This window comes from Ostrea edulis, chromosome 6, assembly GCF_947568905.1.
Source record: "Ostrea edulis chromosome 6, xbOstEdul1.1, whole genome shotgun sequence".
In the NCBI taxonomy this organism is placed as follows: Eukaryota; Metazoa; Mollusca; class Bivalvia; order Ostreida; family Ostreidae; genus Ostrea; species Ostrea edulis.
The window spans coordinates 34,434,634-34,448,893 of NC_079169.1; the positions used below are offsets into that span (position 1 = coordinate 34,434,634).

Here is a 14,260-nt window from a genome sequence, read left to right on the forward strand (position 1 = left end):
CAAACCCTAATCAGAAAAGGTCAACTGAACCTTCGACTAACAATAGGCTAAATTATTTGAAAAGATACGCTTCATTTTTCAACAACATTGTCAACAACGCGAATTCCTCAGAATTTAGGGAATGGGTTCATAGTAATTACACGATATTTATAAAAATACTGACAAGGACACCTTCACTTTGATCAGACTAATTGTAGAATATATGTGTTCAATATGCAATAAACAGCTAACTTCAGAGTACTCTTTTCAGCTGTAATATGTCTGAAATATTGCTAAAATAGCGTACAACCATAAACAATCATAATCATTTGTCAACATATGATAATCTATATTTAATTATATACAACCTTTCAATGGGTCGAAGGTTACCTGACGCGTTTCATAACACTCGTTCTTTACATACTGATTACGTCATTTTGCTGATTACGATATAGGGGTCACGGTGGGTGTGACCGGTCAACAGGGGGTGCTTACTCCAGCTAGGCACCTGATCCCACCTCTGTTTTTGTTTCAAGAGTCCCTGTTTGCCCTAGACTCTAGATTTTGTATTGTTTTTGGGATTTGTGTAATCAATGTTTGAACATTACCTCAACCTTTTCATAAAAAGACGAAAACAGGTTACCTCGTGAAACGAGAACGATTTGGTACTTTATGAACACGCGATTCTTTCCGTCGATACCATGTACATGTACATGAAAAAGAAAAAATACCTAAAGTTTGTGATAACAAAGTAAACAATAAACAAACAGATCAACATTTTCTACAATTGCACACTGTGGATGAATAGGATTAAAGCAATCCTTGTAAATCTAGTGCTGCATTAGCGCACGCTCAGTTGTCAAAATAAAACATCTTGTGGTGTGTAGTATTTGTTTTCATCGCGAAAAATAGGAGCGTAAGGAATGCCTTTTTTATCCACATTTATTGTCAGTGAACTGATAATTATCATGTCTTCTAATTTTTATATACTCACTATCAATTGCATAGTGTTTAATTAGTAAAAGGCAATTAGAATGAACTCATTGTAAATGTGCTATAATACCTGGTGAATTAACCAATATCTTGACAGTCTGCTGTCACATATGCTGTGGAAAGTTCCCCCTTCATTTCCTCTTCAATTCTTAAATTATAATTTAGTTTCATATATTATGTCTGAAAATTATATTTTGTACCGTGTTTTATGGATCCTGTACATTCTGATACAAAATATGAACAAAACTTATCCCCACACTACTTGTCTTCTTAACACGGCGCCATTTTGGAATACATGTCACTCCTGCTTAAAACACGAGTTGAAAGTTAGTGTCGATAATTAGACTTTTTATTTACAACTCTTGTTACCTGTATAATGTATGTTAATTCGCTTACCTATCAGTACTAGAGCAATTCTATTTAAATGAATGTGATGCGTGCTCAGTGGAGGATCGATCTGAGGAAAAGTTAAGGAGTTGTTATCTCCCGTTTGTTGAGTATTTGTAACAACAATGATGATTTTTAGGTCTTCCTTACCCCTCTTATTGGGTCATTGAAGGTACAAATTTGGATCGCAGCGCCTGATTTTTTTTATCCGCCCATAATGCTTATGGATAATGAATTATCTCATATCGTAAAAGAATAATCTATGTAAAATAGTTTCAAGTATGTAAAAAATATTTGTAGAGTAAACGTTTGTCATTATTATATGTTTAGCTGTATCTTTCAGACAGTTCCACGTTCCCTATAAACACACCTATATGTATATCATTATCTTTCAGATTGTTCCACATTCCCTATAGACACGCCTGTATGTATATTATTATCTTTCAGACTGTTCCACGTTCCCTATAAACACACCTGTATGTATAACTGTATCTTTCAGATTGTTCCACATTCCCTATAAACACACCTGTATGTATATCATTATCTTTCAGACTGTTCCACGTTCCCTATAAACACACCTATATGTATAACTGTATCTTTCAGATTGTTCCACATTCCCTATAAACACGCCTGTATGTATATCATTATCTTTCAGATTGTTCCACGTTCCCTATAAACACACCTATATGTATATCATTATCTTTCAGATTGTTCCACATTCCCTATAAACACGCCTGTATGTATATCATTATCTTTCAGATTGTTCCACGTTCCCTATAGACACGCCTGTATGTATATCATTATCTTTCAGATTGTTCCACGTTCCCTATAGACACGCCTGTATGTATATCATTATCTTTCAGATTGTTCCACGTTCCCTATAGACACACCCATAAATTTCGATGAAACAGCAAAAAATGGTAAATATACGTTTCTGATGGCTTAATGTTTTGGAGTTCAGCAGTCAGTCTTGTGAAATATATCTAAGATCAATTCTCAAATGTAGAAAGACATAAAAATTCACAGCAAGATACGTTGTTATGTCGGTTCTAATAATTATAGAATCTAAAGAATACTGATGCATATCTCCTTTCAAGTTTGAGAACAGAATATCAATGCTATAACACTGCATAGACTTGTTTATTTAAGACTGTATTTTTCAAAAGTTCGAAAAAGGTTTCCGTCGGCATCTGTCTAAATAGTTATGGTATCCAAACCTCAATTCGCTATTTCGTATATTTTCATTCTGGTGATAATCGTTATGAAAATGAATATCATAAATAAAAGACGCCTTAGTCACATACAATCATTCATGCGATATTAGATTTATAACAGAAAGCTGTGTTAATGAAAAATATCTTCAAAGGAATGTTCCAACAAAGTCTGAGTCAGAAATAGGCCACATCTTCAGAAATAGGTCACATCGTCAGAAATAGGTCGTATTATCAGACAGAGGTCATATCTTCAGAAATAGGTCACATTCTAAGAAATAGGTCATATTGTCAGAAATAGGTTACATCGTCAGAAATAGGTCACATCGGAAACAAACTGCGAAATGAATATCTAGAAATGTTTATCATCAAATATGAACTAGTTTCAAAAGAATAATATTATTAACATTTTAAAAATTAGAAAATAAAAACACCTAGAATCAAACACTATAATAATTCAAATTTTGGACAGTTCCGTTCTGCATTTATAATAGATATCAGAGGAGGAGACATCGCAATATGTTTTAGAACTGCGTTCGAATGTGTTTTTTTTTTATGATTCTAAGGTTCTCTAATCTACACCAGCAACTACACGAATACAACAACCCAGGACTGGACCCTTGGAACTGGTTCCTCGTTGATCCTACTAACATTTGAGAACGGGACGTATAGGATGATCTTAAAAATAGAATCCGACTACGACGTGAGCATGGCTTGTATCTATACAATGTACATATAGGACTCAAGTGTCGCATTGTTTTACTTCACAATAGGAAGAGGAATAACCAGTATGAATATTAAATCCCTACAAAGAAAAGCAAAAGCAAAAAATTTACTTTAATTTATCTTGTACACTTATCATTTAGTCAATTACATTCTAAGTCCATAGACTCCTGGGTGTACAGGTTAAGGATGTTTAAAATAGTTATGTAATTACAATGGATATGCAATAAAAGTGCATGTGAAAATAATGATCTATATACTAAGGTTAGAGTAAGTACAAAAGGTAGGATAAAAGTTGTAAAATTACACATAGAAAAATTAAAATGATTAAGAAAATTTATCCAGGTGAAACACTTATCAACATAGTGTGATCAGTCGTCTATAGTATGTAGAATGAACGGTGAAAATAACTAACAGTAATCAATCTCATAACTCCTATAAATAATACAAAATTAAAAGCTGGGCAAACGATGACCCCTGGACACACCAAAGGTGGGATCAGGTGCCTAGGGGGAGTAAGCATCCCATGTTAACCGGTCACACCCATCGTGCGCTATATAACTTGATCATATGTTTCCAATTTAATTTCCTAAAAATACATTCCCTGATCCTCAGACAGCCCGGTACGAGTAGAATGAGATGCAAATCGGGGTCAGCAAAACCAAGTGGAACTGTCGCGACATCCAACCCTTCTCGGTGAAAATCCAAGATTGCAGTACAATAAATGACAACGTGTGAAAAATGTCAGTTAAAATATTGGGACGTTGAAGAATTCAGGTAAAAGTTGCGAATTCTGTTGGTGCTTTCCACAAATGTCAAAATAACACCGATCTTCGTAAACTGAAAGATAATGTTCAATTGGATAAAGCTGGGATCGGAAAATGTGCGCAGGATCCTTTGCTGAGTTTTAAAGCGGTCTACTGTAGCGAAATGGTTTGTATGAAGATTGACATGGAAAGAGTCCATAGGTTTACATGTATGTATGGAGTGTGAAGGTGATATCAAGAATGATGTTTATTTCGTTCTCCGTCAAATGGCATATACAAGAAAACAGACGTGCTTAGCATATCTGTTTAGATTGGCAATAACCCATTTTGCTGAGTCGCCTATAAAATAAAAAGTTTGTTTAGCGTTCACATCGATGTTAATGAGTAGAATGTCCAATTATCCATAGGATTTAACAAATGTCTGAACGCATGGGATTATGGTACCTTCACATTCACGGATTTTTCTTACGGATTCTTGCGTATTCCACAAATCCGTAAAGGTACAGGGATTGTTACGATTTAGACACGGATACCGACGAGTGATTTACGAATGTTTGCGATTGACTACGAGTCGGAGATCCGTAAGGACTCGTAAGAAAAATCCGTGAGTGTGAAGGTGGTATTAATCGTAAAGTTTAAGTATGCACTCGTAAAGTAATCGTGTCTATACGTAAAGCGCTCGTAATGACTCTGAACAATCCGTAAAGCGATCGTAACCCGACGTGAATGAAATCGTAAATATCACTTAGGCATTCGCAATAATCCGTACACAACTCGTAAACTATCCGTAACATATCGTAAACTAACCGCAAAGATTCGTAAAAAAACCCACACAACTTTTTACGAGTGTTTTACGGATTCTTACGAGCAGTTTACGTGTTCTTTCGACCAGTTTACGATACTTACGGATTGTTACAAGTTATTTACGGGTTATTTACAGAAAATGAAATCCGTGGACAATCATGAACAAATTTTTGACATGTCAAAAAATTTGCCCGTACTTTCACGGATCCTTACGAGTGTGCGAGTTGTGACGAGTTATTAACGGATACCGACGAGTGATTTACGAATGCTTGCGATTGACTACGAGTCGGAGATCCGTAAGGACTCGTAAGAAAAATCCGTGAATGTGAAGGTGGTATTAGGTAGTTTGGAAACGTTTGTGCATATATTACTCACAGTCATTCAATAAATTCCTGAATTTTATTCAAATTAGGTAAAAACTTGCATTTAATTTTTGTTACTTCCGGAAACATACAGAGCAGTTTTGAACACAGGACCTTGACACAATCTGAGCAAACTGGTATATATAGTATAATAGTGAGAAGGGGGCTAACAAAGCAGCCATTAATTCTCGGCTGCTCGCTTCAAACTCTCAAAACTTTGGTATAAATCATGATAATGCATAAAAAGTTTTCCCAGTCGAAAGCCAGAATATTGTTCTGTTTTGTATTACATAAATCGTTTACCTGACTGCACAGAAACTTTGAAAAAATAAGTCCAACTTCCGAGAATTAGGTCGCCATTTTCTTCATGCAATTTTCCTTCATTACGTTGGATTTTATACATCCATCGTCCGTTGCAGTCCAACTTGGAATTACTGTTTAAAATATCGCTACTTGAAGTCAACCCTTTCGCCAGATCAGATTCGTTTTCATCAGCTATTAGCCTCCGAGTTCAAACGAGTCAACCATACGCAGCTCGGTTAAAGCTATCCGGGGAAAATCAGTGCTGTTATAAATGTACCTCTGTTGCACCTCGCACCATATGACGTCACAATGAAAACTTACTTTACAACGTACTATGTTCTGATAGTTGTATCGCGGGGAAAGTGTCATAATATTTTGTCGTTATTTACTACTGTTATCAAGTGATAAGATGTATACGTGAAAACATTACTTGTCAAATGATTATAATATTATTTCTTTATGATATCAAGTCATTCTCCATTTTTAATTTATAGTATTCACGAAGGTGATATTCATATTATATTGTGACCTTGAAATCGCCCCTAATCTGAATGACTGATGCGTTTAGAAATCCCCTTATTTACATAGATAATCTATGAATTTTTCTGGAATATATTCTAAATATATCTATGCGTTTAAAACGTGAAGGGAGCAATTTCTGTCTTGTATATTAACGGTATGATATGTATAGGAATGTGGACAACCACGACTGTTGATATGTTTTTAAATTATAGCATGTTTAGTTTGAGTATGAATTTGCTCCCAATAGTTTTCATGTTATGGATTTTTATTTATTTCTGAGTATATAAAAAAGAATTCAGCTGGTTACCCGCATGAACCTGAACTTTTGTTCACAAGTTGGGCCTCTTGCTGTTTTCCAAAAATAAAGTGTTACGTGATATTCAACTGACGTCACGGGAATTTACCATGAGGAGAATTTACGAAAGCTCAGTCACAGTCAACTTATGGGTAGTATCGTTTCGGTGTTAAACCGTAATAACTGTAATGATACCTGTGAATTTGAGGTGCAATTTCACCTCATGATCATTGTGCATTTTACTAAGGAAGCCCTTAACCTAGTTGCTTATTGAAACTTTAAATTTCCGGTGAAGATCCGCAGCAAAAGTAGTAATATTGTCCAATCATTTTGTACTTGAGTCATTCAGTGCTGAATAACCATAATATGGTTGACTCGTTTGAGCTCGGAAACGATTTATGTATTATAAAACAACAATATTCTGGCTTTCAACTGGGATTTTTTTTTATGCATTATCACGATTAATACCGAAGTTTTGAGAATTTGAAGCGAGCATCCGAGAATTTATGGCTGCTTTGTTAGCTCTCCTCTCACTATTATACTATGTATATCAGATTGTGTCAAAACCCTGTGGTTTTGAACACATTTTTGCTATTATGTAAGAGTAACAAAAAGGTAAATCGACGATGGCCTAATTATAAAGTTAACGTTTCTCTTCTATCGTAGAACAAAATCAGCATTACAAACAAACGTATGTACCAGAGTTTGAAACAACAGGAACATATGAAACATTCGAGTTCACAATTTGAATCTTAATCATTTTGGTCCGAGTTGAGATATGTAATGATTTGAATCGAGATTCTAAAGCAAAATGCTGAATTTATTTCTAGACAAATGTACGACTTTTATATTTCAACATAAACGGATAGTTTCATGTTACAATTTCCACTTTATTTAAGGAATAATCTTAATATCATAATATGATTGTAGATTTTAGGCAAATATTTTACATTTACGCTATTATTAAGAGGCTATTTAATATGATCGTATTCTGTCATTGTAAAGCTTCGTCTACTTCTTGTAATGATATGAATTCTGTATTAGGAAATATTCTCTAATTTGTTTTATGAGAAAATATTCTATTTCTGATAACTTCTTGTCAGCTTTCAAAATCCACCATTCAATTACTTATAGGTTGAACCCTGTCAAGTGGGAGGAAAGAAATACACAGAAAACGTGTTATGCACACCTAGCGGACAGGCACCGGTAAGTACAGTTATAAATAGACAAATACGGATGTATATTTAATTGCTGTGATAAAATTTAGAAATTCATTTCAAAATTAAGGATTATCTGCCTCGTGCATAGCTCTTATCCTTAGACGAATTTGACTCCACTTGGCACTCTGTTTTCCCCTATAATAGCTCTAGCAAGTTTATCTTTTTTTCGGATTTCAAACATTTCGGTTGAGCATCACTGAAGAGACATTATTTGTCGAAATGCGCATTTGGTGCATCAAAATTGGTACCGTATAAGTTTTACATTGAACATATATTCAAACGGCAAGCTAACAATTAACAACTCAACTTTATGACAAACGGGATGACTTCAGCTTCTCCATCGTCAACTTCCTATATCTATGATTCCAAAATATTCACCTGCATATGGTGTTTATGTTTCTTAACCGATTCGATATGCAAGAGTTTATTTTGGGCATGACCACTTTTCAAATCGATGCTTACTCCCCTTAGGCACCTGATCCCACCTCTGGTATATCTATGGGTCTGTGTTTGCTCAACTCTTAATTTTGTATTTCTTATAGGGGTTATGAATTGGATCGCTGTTCGTTATCTTCACCTTTTCGTGTAGTGATTTGCGTAACGTGTATTATGGTACATTTTGTATTCCTATGCATGTTATAACAACAATATAATATGGGCTCCGGGGATAGGTTGGGTCGATAATAGGCAATAATTTTTTTTATATGAGAATGTACATGAAATTGATTATAATCAAATTCTTTGGAGAGTTAAAAGGCCACACAAAATCGTTTCAAAATGCAAATGGTATATATTACTGTTCGTTATATTCGCCTTCTATATTGCGTGAATTCAATTTTTGAAATACCAATACCACTGTTTTTGCCTCTGTCTCTTTGAAACATTAACCTTTCTTACAACTTTTGAATTATGAGTGACACTCATCTTTCATATTCACATGTCCTATGCCAAGAAAGACGAAGATAATTATCAATCTCACAACTCTCATAAGCAGTACAAAATATAGACTTGGACAAACACGGCCCCCTGGATATACTAGAGGTGGGATCCGGTGCCCAGGAGGAGTAAGCACCCCCTGTCGACCGGTCACACCTGCCGTGAGCCCTATACCTTGATCAGTTAAACGGGGTTATCCGTAGTCAAAATCAGTGTGCCAAGAACAGCCTAACAATCATTATGAAACACGTCATTTTGTGATAGGTTGTATTGGCAAACTAGATCGTTACAACGACCATAGACTTTGCGAAATGCTGACTTTAAACGAACCTGTTGGAACCCCTGCACCATCAACTTGTTTGTCAGTAGCCTGCTTCGGTTTAAAAAACTGACCATAAGCAGAACATGCTCTTGCGTATTGATTCAGTTGAGAGATATAAACACCAGATGCAGGTGATACATGAATATGGGAAGTTGACGATGGAGAAGCTAATGTATTGAAGGCCACATCAAGAAATTCTTTTTCTCACGTAGAAGTTTTTGAATAAATTCTGCTACATGTACATAGGAATGTAAACACAGGTCAGCTAACAAAGGAGCACAATTCGTGCCCATGGGAATTCCAACAGACTGTTGGAAGACCTGATCACCAAAGACCACGAAGATATTGTCAATGATGAACTCCAGCATATTTTTTTATTTCATTTTTAGAGTACTTGTGCGTGGAATCAGAGTGGCAGAAAACAAAGTAATTTTTTGAATGACTCATTACTATCTAGGAATATTTGCGTTTTCATTTTTGTTGAGGAAGCAACTGTCTATGATGTCGAAAAGTCTAGCCTTTAATTTATCGCGAGGAATGGTCATGTAAAGTGTTGAAAAGTTGTACGTTTTGATGTTGTTGATTTGGGAAAAGTTTTACGATTTCAAGTGTTCTCGAAATTCTTTAGAATTTTTTAGGATTAACATTTTATTTACATCACTTCTGGCATATGTAGTCGCACATTACGTTTGAAGTTTCCTGTTCACAGCTGTTAATATTTTCGTGAGGAGCAAAGATAGGGGCTTGGTAGAACATTTACTTGATCCAGCAGTGTATCTTTGTAAGGGTTTTTATGGAGTTTAGGAATCCAGTATAGGTACGCTAACTCATATTCATCCAACTTATTTTAAATTCAAGTCTACACCCAGTATTTCCTACAATATACTTCTACTATTGCTCCAAACCTTTTAATTATAAACAAACTTTGCAGTGCCTAGATATAGACCATCTTATACGTAATCCGCGTACGTGTTCTCGTCATCTTTCAACTATAGTCCAGCTGAACATGTCATTACTGGTGATGTTGATACAGTTGAAAATGAAGATTCAAATCACTTATTCTAAAAGGTCCTAAATACAGAGAACCTTGGTCTTTCAATTGGCGATAGAACTTCATCTCTATTATGAATTCTGTCGAGGATTATGCCAGACGTCTGTGATTGGCAACATCCATAATCATAGAGTTCAGTCTATATTCAGGTGTTGAAAAATCCAAGTTTAGACTAACTGTTGTTTCTTGAAATAACGTATGTAAAACTATCAATGGAACAGAGTAAAGTTATGCGCGAATATGATGTGGACCTAATTATCTGTTGACGTAAAGTAAAAGTTAATCAAACGTGACATCATTTATACTTGGTCTTTTATATGAACGATGTCCATGACTGTGTTTCCGTCTTTGAATATTGGGAAAGAGTCCCATCATCACCTGCATATGGTGTTTATATCTCTCAACTGATTCGATATGCAAGAGCTTGTTCTGGGTATAGTCAGTTTTTAAATCGAGGTAAGCTACTGACAAACAAGTTGATGGTACAGGGGTTTCAACAGTCTCGATTGAAGTCAGCATTTCGCAAATTCTATGGTCGTTATAACGATCTAGTTCGTCAATACAACCTCGCATTGGGTCAAATGCTGTCTGACGTGTTTCATACCGATTGTTAAGCCGTTCTTGGCACACTGATTTTGACTGAGGATAACTCTGTTTACCTATCAGGATATGGGGCTCACGGCGGGTGTGACCGGTCAACAGGGGATGCTTACTCCTCCTAGGCACCTGATCCCACCTCTGGTGTGTCCAGGGGTCCGTGTTTGCCCAACTATCTATTTTGTATTGCTTGTAGGAGTTCTGAGATTGATCACTGTTCGTTATCTTCACCTTGCATCACATTCACGTTATTTCCTTGTGGACTAGTCAAATTTCCCACATCATATACATTATCATTGCATCCATATAGAAATGCAGTGCCTAGGATCCTGATCCAGTGATCTTCTCGTTGTCTACGAAAAAGGGTGCTTAATGTTGGACTATTTGTGTGATGGTAATATATTTTTCCAAAATCCTTACCTTCATGGACAAGATGGAGTGGTCCGTTGAATTAAGATGTTTGTAAAGAAGTTGGTTACCACCATCATTTATTTGAAATCAGTGTCCTGATATTCTTATATTAAGTGAACCCTTAGTTTCTCCTACATAAATTAAGCCACATAGGTTACACTCAATAGCGTAGATAACGTTAGAAAATTTACAAGTCAAATTATCAGAAGTTTTGGTACAGGAACTACATCCGGTGAGATTACTACTAAATGAATTTCTAGTGATCAGTATATCACAAGTTTTACAATTTACAACAACTTTCTTTTGATGCCAAATGTTGGTAACCTTGTGATTTTGACCTTGGATTGTGACCTACTTTTAGGAAAACATAATCTAGATAATATCGCCAAAAGTATTCAAGGTAGGGCTCATAATTTGTATAAAGATTCCTTATCAAAAGATTTCTTATCATGATTTTAGATCTTGTAACCCTGACCTTGGAGTTTGACCAATATTTCGAAATTTAACCAAAACTTTAACCTTGTCCATAAGTTTTGAATGATTGGTAATATGTCTCTTATATTTCATGTGTGCATTTCTTGTGACATGTTCTTTTTTAACCTTGTGACCTTGAACTTTGACCTACTCTTAAGAAAACGTAACCAAAGTAATATCTCCAGAAGTATTCAAAGGTAGGACTTCCATAATTTTCAAAAAGATTCCTTATGAAAAAGGTCTTACATTTCTTACTATGATCACTGACCGTATGACTTTGACCTAGGGGATTGACCCAAATTTCGAATTTCATATGGCAATTCCTTGTGACAAGATCTTTCTTTTGGTACCAAAGTTTTTGACCTTCTTAGCTGACCTGAGCTGAAAGCTCAATTGACCCTTTTTGATCATCTGTTGTCTGTCACCTGTAATCTTTTTCACATATTCTTCTCTAGAACAACTGGACCAATTCCATTTAAACTTTACATAAATCATCCCTGGGAAAGGGGTATTCAACTTTTTTAAATGAAGGATTATATCCCCTCCAAAAGGGAAATAATCAAGAAAATGCAAAATAGGGTGGGGTTGTATAAAAATCTTCTCAAGAACCACTGAGATTGAAAAGTTCAAATTGACAAGAAAATTTTCTGATGAATTTTAGATTCAAGTTTGTTCAAATCATGGAGCCCAAGGTAAGGTTAGACCAAAATATACATGAAGTTAATTAAAACAAATTCTTTTAAGAGTACCAGTGACACACGAAATCATAACAAAATGCAAATGTTCCTGAGGTGTATGGATTCATGTTTTATTATTAATGACTATAAAATAATTTTAAGGTGCAGAAGATAATAGAGTTCAATGTGAATCCAGTCAACGAATTTTCTCCTGTTCCGATGAAAAATCGAGAAGTAACGATAACTGAGGTAAGTAACATGGTGTCGTTGTTACATCAGTGATATTGTCCGTAATAAAATCTTACTGTCTCTTTGGTTGTAGTTCTGGATAAATACATTGTTACATCAGTGATATTGTCCGTAATAAAATCTTACTGTATCTTTGGTTGTAATTCTGGATAAATACATTGTGACATCACTGATATTGTCCGTAATAAAATCTTACTGTATCTTTGGTTGTAATTCTGGATAAATACATTGTGACATCACTGATATTGTCCGTAATAAAATCTTACTGTATCTTTGGTTGTAATTCTGGATAAATACATTGTGACATCACTGATATTGTCCGTAATAAAATCTTACTGTATCTTTGGTTGTAATTCTGGATAAATACATTGTTACATCAGTGATATTGTCCGTAATAAAATCTTACTGTATCTTTGGTTGTAATTCTGGATAAATACATTGTTACATCAGTGATATTGTCAGTGATAAAATCTTACAGTTTCTTTGCTTGTAATTCTGGATAAATACATTTGCACGTGCTTGTGATGTTTAAAATTGACATGAAAAACAAATATAATTACAAAATAGGTTTGTTTGCGCAATGCTGGTTATATGTGTGGAAGTGTGTGTGTTTAGGGAGGTGTATATGTAAACAATGTAGGGATGTACAGTCTTTCTACAACGGACTTTCACGTACATCCCAAGATACTAAATAGCTAAGTCTAGCTCACTGTAAACATTTATTATATCGAATAATGTTTCAACAACAGGGTGATTTGTCAGGTCCGAAATATGTGAGTGACCTACAAACAGGAATCACTGACAAAGACTGTCCAAAGGAAAGTTTTACCTACAGTATAACAGCAGTATCTGGTGAGGTAAGATTGATATATGTATTTATATACATTTATTATACCCCCCCCCCCGCAACAAGTTGTGGGGGTGGGTGGGTGGGTGGGTATACTGAAATCGGGTTGTCCGTCTGTCTGTCCGTCCGTCCGTCTGTAGACGCAATGGTTTCCGGGCTCTAAAGCATTATCCTTTCCACCTACCGTCACCATATCAAATATATGGACTACCCATGAGATGAAGATGTTCCCTATCGATTTTGGGGTCAAAAGGTCAAACGCACTGGACATCGAAGTAGCAATATGGTTTCCGGGCTCTAAAGCGTTATCCTTTCCACCTACAGTCACCATATTATACATATGGACTACCCATGGGATGAAAATGTTCCCTATCGATTTTGGGGTCAAAAGGTCAAAGGTCAAGCGCACTGGACATCAAAGTAGCAATATGATTTCCATTTAAATTCTTTAACGGCTTTTTTCATCGCATGGAGATGCTGTGTTCCTAGACACCTTTTGGATCATAATACTGAAGTTTATTCTGAAGTTTGCGAAAATAAAAAGTTGACACTGAAGTTTGCAGGAAAATGTACACTCAGAAAAGAGGTAGTTTATACCTATTACCAACACCCTTTGGGAGATTGGGGTAAGCGGGGGTATTCTTAGTAAGCATTGCTCACAGTACATCTTGTTTGCGTTCAGTGTATGCAACAATAATCATATACTCTAGCTTTAAGATTGCAACATTTTAAATAGAGATTTATTCTTCAAAATCAAATGAACTTTTCTGAAGAATAGTGTAGCAAACAGTACATAGGGACATGATACTGCCTCGCTAGTGAGCTGGTTTTCCTGATGATGTGATAGAGTTCCTATCTTGTGTAATCAATCAATTCTTTATTCTCCTTACCAATAGTACAATAGTATTGAGAAAATACATATAAGTATTCATACAAATATAGATCTACAATATGATGTGTTCACAATACATTTGTATATACACATGTACAAACTGCAGCAAAATAAACAAAGTCATTATAGAGGGGACATAGTATGATGGATAGCTTTTAAGAGTTTACTTAATTTTCTTAACGTGATAATATTGTCAGAATTAAAAATAGATTTTGTTGTTAATACATTTGGTGGCGAC

General features: G+C 35.3%; 1 protein-coding gene across 2 annotated transcripts in view; it reads left to right on the forward strand.

Moving 5' to 3' along the window:
* Window positions 1-14,260, forward strand: part of LOC125683342 (cadherin-related family member 1-like) — a 30,991-nt gene that overhangs the window by 2,610 nt on the left and 14,121 nt on the right. For both annotated transcript variants that reach the window (XM_048924402.2, XM_048924403.2), the window contains exons 2-6: window positions 2,223-2,279; window positions 3,137-3,273; window positions 7,481-7,552; window positions 12,197-12,283; window positions 13,033-13,140. In XM_048924402.2, coding sequence (XP_048780359.2) covers window positions 2,223-2,279; window positions 3,137-3,273; window positions 7,481-7,552; window positions 12,197-12,283; window positions 13,033-13,140 — 461 coding nt within the window. The remainder of the gene's footprint in view (window positions 1-2,222; window positions 2,280-3,136; window positions 3,274-7,480; window positions 7,553-12,196; window positions 12,284-13,032; window positions 13,141-14,260) is intronic.